Source organism: Vigna angularis, chromosome 8, assembly GCF_016808095.1.
Source record: "Vigna angularis cultivar LongXiaoDou No.4 chromosome 8, ASM1680809v1, whole genome shotgun sequence".
In the NCBI taxonomy this organism is placed as follows: Eukaryota; Viridiplantae; Streptophyta; class Magnoliopsida; order Fabales; family Fabaceae; genus Vigna; species Vigna angularis.
The window spans coordinates 5,060,753-5,073,866 of record NC_068977.1 but is presented as its reverse complement, the minus strand read 5'-3'; the positions used below and the strand labels follow the sequence as shown (position 1 = coordinate 5,073,866).

The 13,114-nt window shown below is 36.6% G+C and overlaps 1 protein-coding gene across 1 annotated transcript; it reads left to right on the top strand.

The window, feature by feature from the left end:
- The first annotated feature begins 7,638 nt into the window (after positions 1–7,638).
- On the top strand, positions 7,639–11,831 carry LOC108345610 (TMV resistance protein N). The gene is made up of 5 exons (XM_017584233.2): positions 7,639–8,293; positions 8,482–9,592; positions 9,863–10,153; positions 10,239–11,039; positions 11,131–11,831. Exons 1-5 carry the CDS (start codon positions 7,797–7,799, stop codon positions 11,656–11,658), a joined length of 3,228 nt encoding a protein of 1,075 aa, XP_017439722.2. The 5' UTR covers positions 7,639–7,796; the 3' UTR covers positions 11,659–11,831.
- The last annotated feature ends 1,283 nt before the right edge of the window (positions 11,832–13,114 follow it).

Here is a 13,114-nt window from a genome sequence, read left to right as displayed (position 1 = left end):
AACCCCAAAATGGGCACTGTGCGGAAGCGTAAAAATTAAAGCGTAAGGAAAGAGAAAATTAACACTGGAAATTTTAACGTGGAAAATCCTCTCGGAAAAAACCACGGGACCTAGTCCAGAAAATTATCTCCACTATAAAAGTAGGATTACAGTGTTTCTCTCACTCTCTGAGGATCTCTCTGTAAATATCTCACCCTCTCGGATGGTACACAAAACTCTCACTTTCCACTCACAGTATCTTCTATTGTACTGTGTCTACACCTCTCGGTATTTCTCTCACACACAAAAAACTCTATTTCTCTCCTTCACCGTGGCTCTCTTTTCTTCACGGTGGTATTCTCCTTCTTTGTGTTGGTGTGTGGATTCACTTCTTGCTTCTCAATTTATGGAAGAAGAAAGTGCAAGAGTCCAAGAATGAAGGTTGTGGCTTGGAGCATTTTACGGAAGATTAGCAATGAGTGAGTGGTGCTTTTGGTTGGTGGCAGACAAAGCTTTCCACCATTTTTGTTTTATTCAACAAAACTCCCCCATAAAACAAAAAAATGGGGCTTCCATCCCGTCTTCGTATCTTGACTTAGTTGGAAGGTACCACGACACCAGCACCTTGACAACAATCTTCAACCTTCTTGGTTGGTACTGATTTAGTCATCATGTCAGACCAATTCAAGTCTGTATGGATTTTCTCTATCTTCAATTTCTTCTCATCCAGCGCTTCTCGTATCCAGTGATACCGCACGTCGATATGCTTCGAGCGTGAATGGAACATGGGGTTCTTGGTTAGATGAATGGTACTTTGATTATCACAATTCACCACATAATCATCTTGATCATGTCCTAATTCACTTAGGAAATTCTTCATCCATAGCATCTCTTTAGAGGCTTCAGTCACTGCTACATACTCTGCTTCAGCAGTAGACAATGTCACACATTTTTGTAGCTTTGACTGCCAAGAAACAGCTCCCCCTGCAAAAGTAATCAGATAACTTGATGTTGACTTCCTTGAATCGACATCTCCAGCCATGTCTGAGTCTGAATATCCGATTAGCTTTAGATCTCCATTGCCAAAACACAAGCTTCTTTTGGCAGATCCTCTTAGATACCTCAGTATCCACTTAACAGCTTCCCAATAATCCTTTCCTGGATTTGACAGGAATCTGCTCACAACTCCTACAGCATAGCCAATATCTGGCCTTGTACAAACCATTGCATACATAAGGCTACCCACGGCAGAAGAGTAGGGTACCTTGTTCATTTCTTCCTTTTCTTCTTCATTCTTTGGACATTGCGACTTGCTAAGTTTGAAATGTCCAGCAATTGGAACACGAGCAGATTTGGCATTGTGCATGTTGAACCTTTTGAGAATCTTCTCAATATAATCTTCTTGAGATACCCATAGCATTCTTCTAGAACGATCTCTGGAGATTTTCATTCCAAGTATCTTCTTTACTGCACCCAAGTCTTTCATGGCAAAAGACTTGCTCAATGCCTTCTTGAGAGCAGCTATTTTAATTTTGTCCTTCCCTACAATCAACATATCATCAACATACAAGAGAAGTATGATGGACTCACCATTTTCATAATTCTTCACAAACACGCAATGGTCTGCGGAGGTCTTCTTGAAATTATGTTGGATCATGAAGGAATCAAATTTCTTGTACCATTGTCTTGGAGCTTGCTTCAGACCATAGAGACTTTTCTTCAGACGACACACCAAGTGTTCTTTGCCTGGTTCTTCAAAACCCTCTGGTTGCTTCATGTAAATTTCTTCTTCTAGGTCTCCATGTAAGAATGCTGTTTTGACGTCCAGTTGTTCAATCTCCAGATCTAATTTTGCTGCTAGACCGAGAATTGCTCTAATGGATGTCATCTTCACCACTGGTGAAAATATTTCGTCGAAGTCTATTCCTTTCTTCTGGTTGCACCCTTTCACGACAATTCGTGCTTTGTACCTTGGGCTTGGGTTGTTCTCTTCATTATTGAGCTTGAACACCCATTTGTTTTGTAATGCTCTTCTTTCTTTTGGTAATTCTACCAAATCATAAGTCTGATTTTCCTTTAAGGATTGCATCTCCTCTTCCATGGCTTGCAACCATTTGTCTTTGTCTTTCATCTTCATTGCTTCTACAAAGCTTTGAGGTTCACCTTCATCAGTAAAATTAACATATTCATCTGAAAAATACCTTCTTGACGGTTGCTTCTGCCTTGTTGATCGCCTCAATTGGGTTTGTTGCGGAGCATCCTCAATTGGTTGATCTTCTTCCGTCAGATTAGGTTGATCAGCTTCTTCAGCCATTTCATCAAGTTGTAACTCTGGTTCAGCTTGATGAGTCTCTCCCCCTAAGTTGTTCATCACAATAGGGCTTTGATCACTTATCAACTTAAGTGTTGGTTTCTCCACTTTCTTGATGTCTTGGATTGTCTGATCTTCAAAGAACACCACATCTCTGCTTCGAACAATCTTTCTGTTTGCAGGATCCCATAATCTGAAACCAAATTCATCTCTTGGAGAACCAAGGTATATGCACTCTTTCGCCTTAGCATCGAGCTTTGCTCTTTCATCTTTCGGAATGTGAATTGATGCCTTACATCCGAAGACTCTCAAGTTGCGATATGAGGCCTTTTTACCAGACCATACTTCTTTTGGGATCTTACCATTCAATGGTCTTGATGGTGATAAGTTGATCAATTGAGTTGCTGTTAGCACTGCCTCCCCCCAGAATGTCTTGGGAAGTTTTGCGTGAGACAACATGCTTCTGACCTTCTCGGCAACCGTTCTGTTGAATCTTTCAGCCACACCGTTCATTTGAGGTGTTTTGGGAGGTACTTTCTCATGTCTGATCCCATGAGTCTTGCAATAGTGCTCGAATGGACCTCTGTACTCTCCACCATTATCACTTCTCAAGCATTTCAACTTTCTACCAGTTTCACGTTCAACTGAGGCGTGAAACTCTTTGAAGATTCGTAGAACTTCATCTTTTCTTTTCAATGGATAGACCCACAATCTTCTAGAGTGGTCATCAATGAAGGTAACAAAATATTGAGCACCACCAAGGGACCTTTCGGATGTTGAACAGACATCTGAATACACAAGATCCAAAATATGCTCTCTTCTACTTCCATTATCAGATTTATGGAAAGATACTCTGTGCTGCTTACCTGCTAGGCAGTCTTCACATAATTCAAGTGGTTGTCCTTTTATACTTTGGAGATGATCTTTTGCGAGGATCTCTAATCCCTTCTCGCTCATGTGGCCCAGTCTTTTATGCCACAACTCCTTACTTTCTTCTTGAGCAACATTTGTCTCTCCTTTGTATATTTTTCCTTGCATGCAGTACAAGGAGCCTTCCTTCTTGCCTCGAGCAACAATCATGCTTCCTTGACAGAGTTTCCATCTTCCATCGCTGAATTTGTTGTTCATTCCAGCATCATCTAGCTTACCGACTGAGATAAGGTTTAGACGTATCTCTGGTACATGTCTTACCTCCTTCAGCACAAGTTTGTTTCTATTTTCTGTCGTCAAAGTCACTTCTCCTATGCCCACAATTTTGCTTGTGACATGATTACCCATCTTCACTGTTCCAAAGTCTCCTTTTTTATAGGATGAGAAGAATCCCTCATGAGGAGTAACATGGAAAGATGCTCCGGTATCTACTATCCAAGTGCAGTCATCAAAAGCAATATTTAGATAGTTTACCTCAGTGATAAGGAACACATTCTCATCATTTGATACCACCGCTGTTGTAGTCTTTTCCTCCAACTTCTTTTTGGGATCTACCATATCAGGGTGTACAGTTCCATTCTTCTGATCTCTCTTCAGGAATCTACATTCTGGCTTCTTGTGACCATCTTTTCCATAATAAAAGCATGTCAGACCTTTGGAACGAGACTTGAATCTTCCTCGTGACTTTTCACGTTTTCCTTTGCTTCTGTTTTCACTCCTTCCTCTATTCTCAACAACATTGGCTTCTGAGTGACTACTCGATCCCCTTTCTTTCCTTCTGGATTCTTCATTCAGTAAACTGTCTGTGATGTTATCCAGACTGAGCTTTCCATCTGGTGCTGAGTTATTGAGAGTGACCACCAACGTGTCCCAACTCTCCGGTAGAGAACTAAGGAGTAGAAGAGCTTGTAATTCATCATCAATCTTCATATCTGCTTTCATTAATTGGTTCACAATACCTTTGAAGGTATTGAGATGCTCGATCATATTCTGGTCGTCAGAATACTCCAACTTTACGAGTCGCCTGACTAGGTGAGCTTTATTTCTCGGAGTCTTCTTTTGAATCATAGATTCAAGCTTTGTCCATAACTCATACGCATCGGTATAAGTCGATACATGCTCAAACAAGCTTTTGTCGATGTATTTCCGAATCATAGCCACTGTTTTACGATTCAGAATCTCCCAATCTTTTTCAGTCTTCCCTTCCGGAATTTCCAGATTTGTGATCGGCTCATACAAATCCTTGCAGTATAGATGATCTTCCATCATCGGCTTCCAGTAGGAGTAATTATCCGCAGTTAGCTTGAACATGTCTCCTTCCATCTTGAGTTTCACAGGACCGTGACTTTTCGAATCGGTAGCTCTGATACCACTGTTGGGAAACAGCGGTATTTGTTCCCTCCTCTGTGAACCCCAAAATGGGCACTGTGTGGAAGCGTAAAAATTAAAGCGTAAGGAAAGAGAAAATTAACACTGGAAATTTTAACGTGGAAAATCCTCTCGGAAAAAACCACGGGACCTAGTCCAGAAAATTATCTCCACTATAAAAGTAGGATTACAGTGTTTCTCTCACTCTCTGAGGATCTCTCTGTAAATATCTCACCCTCTCGGATGGTACACAAAACTCTCACTTTCCACTCACAGTATCTTCTATTGTACTGTGTCTACACCTCTCGGTATTTCTCTCACACACAAAAAACTCTATTTCTCTCCTTCACCGTGGCTCTCTTTTCTTCACGGTGGTATTCTCCTTCTTTGTGTTGGTGTGTGGATTCACTTCTTGCTTCTCAATTTATGGAAGAAGAAAGTGCAAGAGTCCAAGAATGAAGGTTGTGGCTTGGAGCATTTTACGGAAGACTAGCAATGAGTGAGTGGTGCTTTTGGTTGGTGGCAGACAAAGCTTTCCACCATTTTTGTTTTATTCAACAACTCACCACAGTTCCAGGACATCAAAGTTGTGGCTATCCCACAATGGTGTTGTCGAGGTCGTCAAGCTCATTCACCATGCGCTCCAATCGGTACTGCAACACGTTCGCCATGTTGCTTGGTTATGAACACCATCAAACAAAGCAACAGCGCAGAAGGAACGATGCAACTTTTAGTTTCGAACCTGAACGCTAGCGTGATCACGTCATCGGGCTGCACCTCCTCGATGTTGCTCTCTCCGGCCAAGATGAGTGCACCGAGAAACGGAGGTTCTTCTCTGCCCTCAACATTTGCAGCGCCTCCATCACCGGGAAACGGAAGCTCCACCGCACCCGTCACCGCCACCGCAAAATCATCACCAGCGAACCCTATGTCGCCGTCTGCCTCACCGGCGCCACCGCCGCGTGCACCTGCGTGACCCCTTACGACATCTTTTTGTCAATGTTGTGCATGTACTCTTAAATTAGGGACTCTACAGTGGATTCGTAATGGTGCAGGCTTCGTGAAAGAAACAAATGAAGAAAAAAGAAAGGAAAGGAAGAATAATGGAGGGAAACCATCATCATCAGCGCCTAAAATGTGGATATTGATCAGATAAAGGGTGAAGTGGAAACGGAGAAAATGGGTTGGGAAGAAACGGAGAACAAAGAACGAATAAACGGACATGGAGAAAATGTGTTGGGAAGAAACGAATCTGGAGAAGGAAAGGGGTTGGAAAGAAACGGATATGGAGGAGAAAAGTTTGAAAGTGCGAGTGGTGGGGGAGGGGGAACTGCACGACTGAGTAAAAAATGAGAGATTCAGGGGTTTTGATAAAAAAATAAAAAAGAAAAAGATTAAAGTAAAAAAGGTAGTTTTATAATTAAAAAAATTATGGGGAGGTGTAAGAGAAGTTGGGGGGTGGAGGGAGCAACTTTCTATGTTAAAATGCTAAACGGGTTTAGGATGTTGAAAGCCCAGGAAGAAAAGAAAAATCAACCCAACTAATTATTCACTTAAATAATTTGTATAACTCTCACCTAATTAATTAATTTTAAATCTTTCTTATACTTTAATATAGCTTTAATTAACTGTCCCACACATATGATCCGATCCCTAATTTTTTTTATCTAAGCTTTTAATTCTTATTATATATATATTGTTTAAAATTTTATTGTAATTACAAATTCTTAATTATTTTGTTTACTAATATTCTTCTTAATTAATTACAATTACCCTTTTTAAACTATTTTACTGGAAATAATATAATATCGATGCAATTCTTAAATTTATCAATTAATATAATAACAAGAAAAAAGATAAAACATCAATTTATGTAATTTTTTAGAAAAAGATGACGCTACACTGTGTTTGAATTTGATTCAAACTTTTGAACTATACCAATATGTTTGATATATATATATATATATATATATATATATATATATATATATATATATATATATATATATATATATATATATATATTTAAATTCAGAAACAAAATTCACCCTAAAAATTTATTAATTTAAAAAATATAATAAATAGCTTTTTTCTACTTTATTAAATTTAATTCAACTTAATTTTTAACTGAAATTAAAAAAAAATAATAATAGCTTATTAGCGAACCCCAACTCTTAAAACTAAAGATAGAAAAATTACAATCAGTGACATGTTTTTTATTTTCAATTATTTAAAATATTGCTATCAATTAGTTAGTCTTTTAGTTAATGTTGTTATCATTATTTTTCAGCTACATAGACAAAACAGAAAGTTAATCTTGATGAAAGAAATATTTTTATCAAAAATATATGATCCAATTTATTATTATTTAATTATAAAAAAATATTAAAAATATTTCATGTAGTATTTATGCATTAGAAGTTCATGTCATACTCCATTGACCTGTAAATTTATCATTTATAGTTGATATCTTGGTATATTTTAAGTTTTTCTCTCTAATTGAACCTTTCAATGTATAACTTAAGCAAACCAGCTCTTCAGAAAGTGATTGCAGTGAATAAAACAAGGAAACAATCTTAAGAAAGGGAAGAGGAAGGTGACAAGTGAAAATTAAAGTTGTCTTTTCAATACAGTAAAATAGATTATAATTTATTTAGTAAATATACATGGATAACACGAGAGTAAAAAATCAATTTAAATGTCTGCCATAAAAGAAAAATGTAAGAGTCAAGAAAAGAAAAATGTTTTTTTTAAAAAATTGGTAAATATTATTCATTATAAAAAATAAAGACTAATATTATGCATAAAGAGTCATGTTTAAATTTCCAACAAATCTTAAATGTATTGGATATTTATTTTCTAATATATTTTATTATATATGTTGATATTGAAAAAAACTGTTATGCTAATAAGTCTCAGATATTATTTTATAAAATGAAGTTATGTTTTTGAGGCAATAAGAATTAAAATTGAAAGAAAGCCAAAACGAAAATAATTGCTCATCTGATGTGAAGGTATCTATATGATTGCTTGTAGACCACAAGTTAAGAATTCATAGAAAGAGAAAAAAAGAGATATTTTTCCACAAAGTTCTTCTGCAATGAATGTTTGGTAGCACATCTATCTCACTTTTTTAATCTAAATTTTCACCTATGGAGTTTGATTTCAGAGAAACAAAACCATCTTAAACCGACCAAGTTTTCTTCTCATGGCTGCAATATCATGTTCCTATGCCTTCTCCCATGATGTGTTCCTCAGCTTTAGAGGCTCAGACACACGCCATGGTTTTGTTGGGAATCTTTACAAAGCTCTTGATGACAAGGGAATCCATACTTTCATTGATGATGAGAAGCTTCAGAGAGGAGAGGAAATAACACCTGCACTTATGAAGGCAATTGAAGAGTCTAGGATTGCCATCACTGTGCTCTCTCACAACTATGCTTCTTCATCATTTTGTTTAGATGAACTTGTTCATATCATTGCTTGTGCTAAGGAGAAAGGCTTGTTGGTTTTGCCTGTTTTTTATGACTTAAATCCTTCTGATGTAAGACACCAGAAAGGTAGTTATGCAGAAGCATTGACAAGGCATGAGGAAAGGTTCAAAGACAAAAAGGAAAGTTTCAGCCATAACATGGAGAGGTTGGAGAAATGGAAGATGGCTTTGCATCATGTGGCTAGCTTGTCTGGCTATCATTTCAAACAAGGGTACCCCTTTTACCAAACTTTTACTCAAGTTTTGTTTGATTCAGTTACACTTGTCTAATGATTTAGTCAACAGAAAATAGAGGTTTGCTAAACATAATGGTTAATGATAGTGAAAAACTCTTTATACAACTAGTGCATAAACTATTTCATCTTTAATCTAACTTCATTGGAACATTTCTGCCAAACAGATATGAATATGAATATGAGTTTATCAGAAGGATTGTTGAGTTGGTCTCTAGCAAGATTAATCGAACTCCTTTACATGTTGCGGATTACCCAGTTGGATTAGAGGCACAAATGGTAGAAGTGATGAAGCTTTTGGATGTTGGAACTGATGATGGTGTTCACATGGTTGGGATCCATGGAATTGGTGGAATAGGAAAAACAACACTTGCTCTTGCAATTTATAATTTGGTTTTTGACCATTTTGATGGTCTGTGTTTTCTTGAAAACGTGAGAGAAAACTCAGACAAACATGGATTACAACATCTCCAAAGCATTCTTCTTGCAGAGTTGGTTAAAGAAAAGAGAATAAACATAGGAAGTGTGCAAGAAGGAATTTCAATGATACAACATAGGCTGCAACGAAAGAAGGTTCTCTTGATAGTAGATGATGTTGACAAGCATGAGCAGTTGCAGGCTATTGTTGGAAGATCTGACTGGTTTGGTTCAGGCAGCAGAATCATCATAACGACTCGAGATGAACAGCTGCTAGCATCTCATGAGGTTAAAAGAATGTATGAGGTGAAGGAATTGAACAAGAAGGATGCTCTTCAATTGCTTACATGGAAAGCTTTTAGAACTGATGAAGCTGATCCAAGTTATGAGGAGGTCTTGAAACGTGTGGTAGCTTATGCTTCTGGCCTTCCATTGGCTTTGGAAGTAATAGGTTCCAACTTGTTTGGAAAAGGTATAGAAGAATGGAAATCTGCGATCAAACAATATGAAAGAATTCCTAATAACCAAATCCTGAAGATACTTAAAGTAAGCTTTGATGCTTTGGAGGAAGAAGAGAAGAATGTTTTTCTTGACATTGCTTGTTGCTTCAAGGGATATGAATTGGAAGAGGTCCAAGATATACTTCATGCACATTATGGTGATTGCATGAAATATCATATTGGGGTGCTAGTTGATAAATCTCTCTTAAAGTTTAATATGCAATGTATGATGGTGACCATGCATGACTTGGTAGAGGACATGGGTAAGGAAATTGTACGAAAGGAGTCACCAAAAGATCCAGGCAAACGTAGCAGATTATGGTTGCATGAGGATATAATACAAGTTTTAGAAGACAACACAGTGAGTGAGATTTTGTTTATCTATTCAGACAATTGTATGCTATGTCATAGTTGTTTGTTTGTTTTTCCTTTATAATATGCATGTTTGATATCTTGCATATATACGAATGAGGCTGAATTCCTTGCATTGACAAGTAAAAATGTTTTCTCTCTAAACTAACAAAAAATATACTGTATGTAATTATCATAAAAAGTCTACAAACTTTATCATATTGTCAATGTGTTCTGATTAAATTCTTGGTGGTTGATATGTGCCCTTTTGCATTAACAGGGAACTAGTGAAATTGAAATCATACATTTGGATTTTCCCCTACTTGACAAAGAAGAAATGGTAGAATGGAACAGAAAGGCCTTCAAGAAGATGAGAAACCTCAAAACACTAATTATTAAAAGTGGTAACTTTTCTGCAGGTCCCAAATATCTTCCAAATAGTCTAAGAGTATTAGAATGGTGGAGATATCCTTCACATGATTTACCATCAGATTTTCATTCAAAGAAACTTGCCATGTGCAAATTACCTCAGAGTTGCTTTACGTCACATGACCTGGTTAGCTTATTGAAGGCAAGTTTAACTAGTTCACTTTTCTCATCATGCAATGAACTTACATTAGGATTGTGCATCTGATTCTCTTTTCTTGTTTATGCAGAAGTTCATGGGTATGAGATTTTTAAATTTGGACAAAAGCAAATCTTTAACACAGATACCTGATGTATCTGGTCTCCCAAATTTAGAGAAACTTTCATTTCAACATTGTCAGAATTTAACTGCAATTCACAATTCCATTGGCTTTCTATGTAAACTCAAAATATTGAGTGCTTTTGGCTGCACCAAACTCGTGAGTTTTCCACCTATCAAGTTGACTGCTCTTGAAAAGCTCAATCTCTCACGTTGTTACAGTCTTGAAAACTTTCCAGAAATATTAGGAAAGATGGAAAACATAAGGGAACTTCAGTTAGAGTACACAGCCATAAAAGAATTTCCATATTCTTTTCAAAATCTTACACGGCTTCAAGAGTTACAACTATCAAACTGTGGAGTTGTTCAATTACCGAGTAGCATTGCTGTGATGCCAGAACTGACTGATCTTATTGGTTGGAAATGGAAAGGGTGGCAATGGCTGAAACAGGAAGAGGATGAAGAAAAAGAGGGATCATCTATAGTATCTTCAAATGTAGAATATCTTTGGGCCTCAGAATGCAACCTGTGTGATGATTTCTTTTCAATCGGTTTCATGAGATTTGCTCATGTGAAAGACTTAGACTTATCAAAGAACAATTTCACAATGCTACCTGAATGCATCAAAGAGTTTCAATTTTTAAGGAAGCTTAATGTGAGTGATTGCAAGCTTCTTCAGGAAATTAGAGGGATTCCACCAAGCTTGAAACATTTCTTAGCAACAAATTGTAAATCCTTGACTCCCTCAAGTACAAGCATGTTCCTAAATCAGGTTTGGTTTTGTTTTGTTTCTAATGTACTTGACTTAGTACTATATAGTGCACTTAATGTCGGAAAACTTATGAGTTCTTTGTGACTAACAGGAACTACATGAGGCTGGAAAAACTCAGTTTTATTTACCAGGAGAAAGGGTTCCAGAATGGTTTGATCACCAAAGTAATGGACCTTCAGTTTCTTTCTGGTTTCGTAATAGGTTTCCTGAGAAGGTTCTTTGTCTTGTTATTGGACCTGTGAATGACTGTGGAATGTTTAGGCCTATGGTAGTCATCAATGGCAGTGAGTGTTTTCTTGGTAGTGGCTATTTCATGATGGGAATGGATCATACATATATTTTTGATCTTCTAACGATAGAGTCTGAAGATAACTTATATGGAGTTCCTTTAGAAAATGAATGGAACCATGCTGAAGTTAAATACGTAGGTTTGGAAGAGACATCAATCCTTAAACAAAGTGGAATTCATGTTTTCAAACAAGAAAGTGGCCTGGAGGCTGTTTGGTTTTCTGATCCTTATGGCAAGAGAAAATTAGAAGATGATCTCAATAGTTTTGAATCACAAAACCAACAAGTGCTAAAAAAGCATAGGTTTGTGGACATGGAAGCTTATACATGACAAAAGTGTATAGTTTTATGCTAAAGGGTATATCAACAAAATGATTGTTGTAAATACACTGTTAGTATGTACTTATTCTGTATTGTACTCAGAGAAGACATGTTTATTGAAGTTCCAATAGTTTTGGAAAATTGTTGGAGTGGACCTTAAATCTAACAAGACCTATTTGTAAAGTGAGGAGGTATTATAAATTGATTTTATCTCCCTTTTTAACTGAGACTTCCAACAAAACTTTTTCACTTTTGCATGTTTTAGCATTTTCTTCTAGGCGTTAAGGATGATTGAAAATGCTTACTATGATGCTAATTCGCTCATGAATGACATGAGTTGATATGTGTTTCCTCTATGGCTTCCTTTAGGCTTTGTTCACATAAGATGATTTGTGGGAGATGATTTGAGGGAGAGTGATTAAATGGATTTGAGGATATTTGAGGGTAATTTTTGTTGTTGTTGTTTGTTTGAGTGAATTTGGAGGTAATTGAGAGTGAATCTGGAAGTAAAGTTTTTTAAAATTAATGTAGGATTTGATTGATGTGACAAATTTAAAAAATTTGTTTAATTGGTATAAATTAAAGATGATCAAAATGTCCCTAGTTATAAAAGTAGTATAAAATGATAATTGTTGATGTTATATTTAATTGTAAAAATATTTATAAAGAGAAAAAAATTAAAAATTATTATTAAAAATCATTTATAAAATGTAAAAAAAATTATAATTTAGTAAATTGAATTAATCTTTTTGAAAATAATTTTTTTTAATATAATTTCTTCTAACTTTTACAATGTTCAACCTCTAAAAAAGTTAGTCGAAAAATGTTTATTATATTGAAAATTAAAAGATTAGAAATGAACTTCCATGTGTAGACATTGAAACAAACACGTTACATGTATCTTTTAACAATATAATAGAATGAACAAAAGGATTTTTTTTAACTCTGAAATATCAATTAAGGTCTAATGAAGCTATTTACAAAACCAACTTGTATTGGTTTAGGTTGTAAATTCTTAATTTGTATAACTTTTATATGGAAAAATAGAAAAGAGAAAATCATAAATCTTCAAAACGCAATTGGTTTGGATATGGCCTATGAACCCTTCTGGGCAATCCATTTTCCTCCCGTTGCAACTCTCAATCGAAACCAAAAGCCACGTGGGCTTCACGTTGTGTATCTCCTTCGGTATCGTCGATATCTTCTGCCACCGTTGCCGTGAAGCGAGATCAAGTCCCCGCTGGTGCAAAGAAACACTGCCTCATCATCATCACCGTCCCCTAACGTCCTCTTTCACTTTGTCCCAACGCCATGTAGCAGGATCGAATGTCTCTATCCTCCATTAACACACATCCAAGTTCTGCACTGTTACAGCAGTTGTGCCTTGCTCATGCGCACCTGCTCATACCCATATCGCGTAGAAGAAGCGATTCTTGCCCAAGAGGTCAACCACGAGGTTCCAGGAA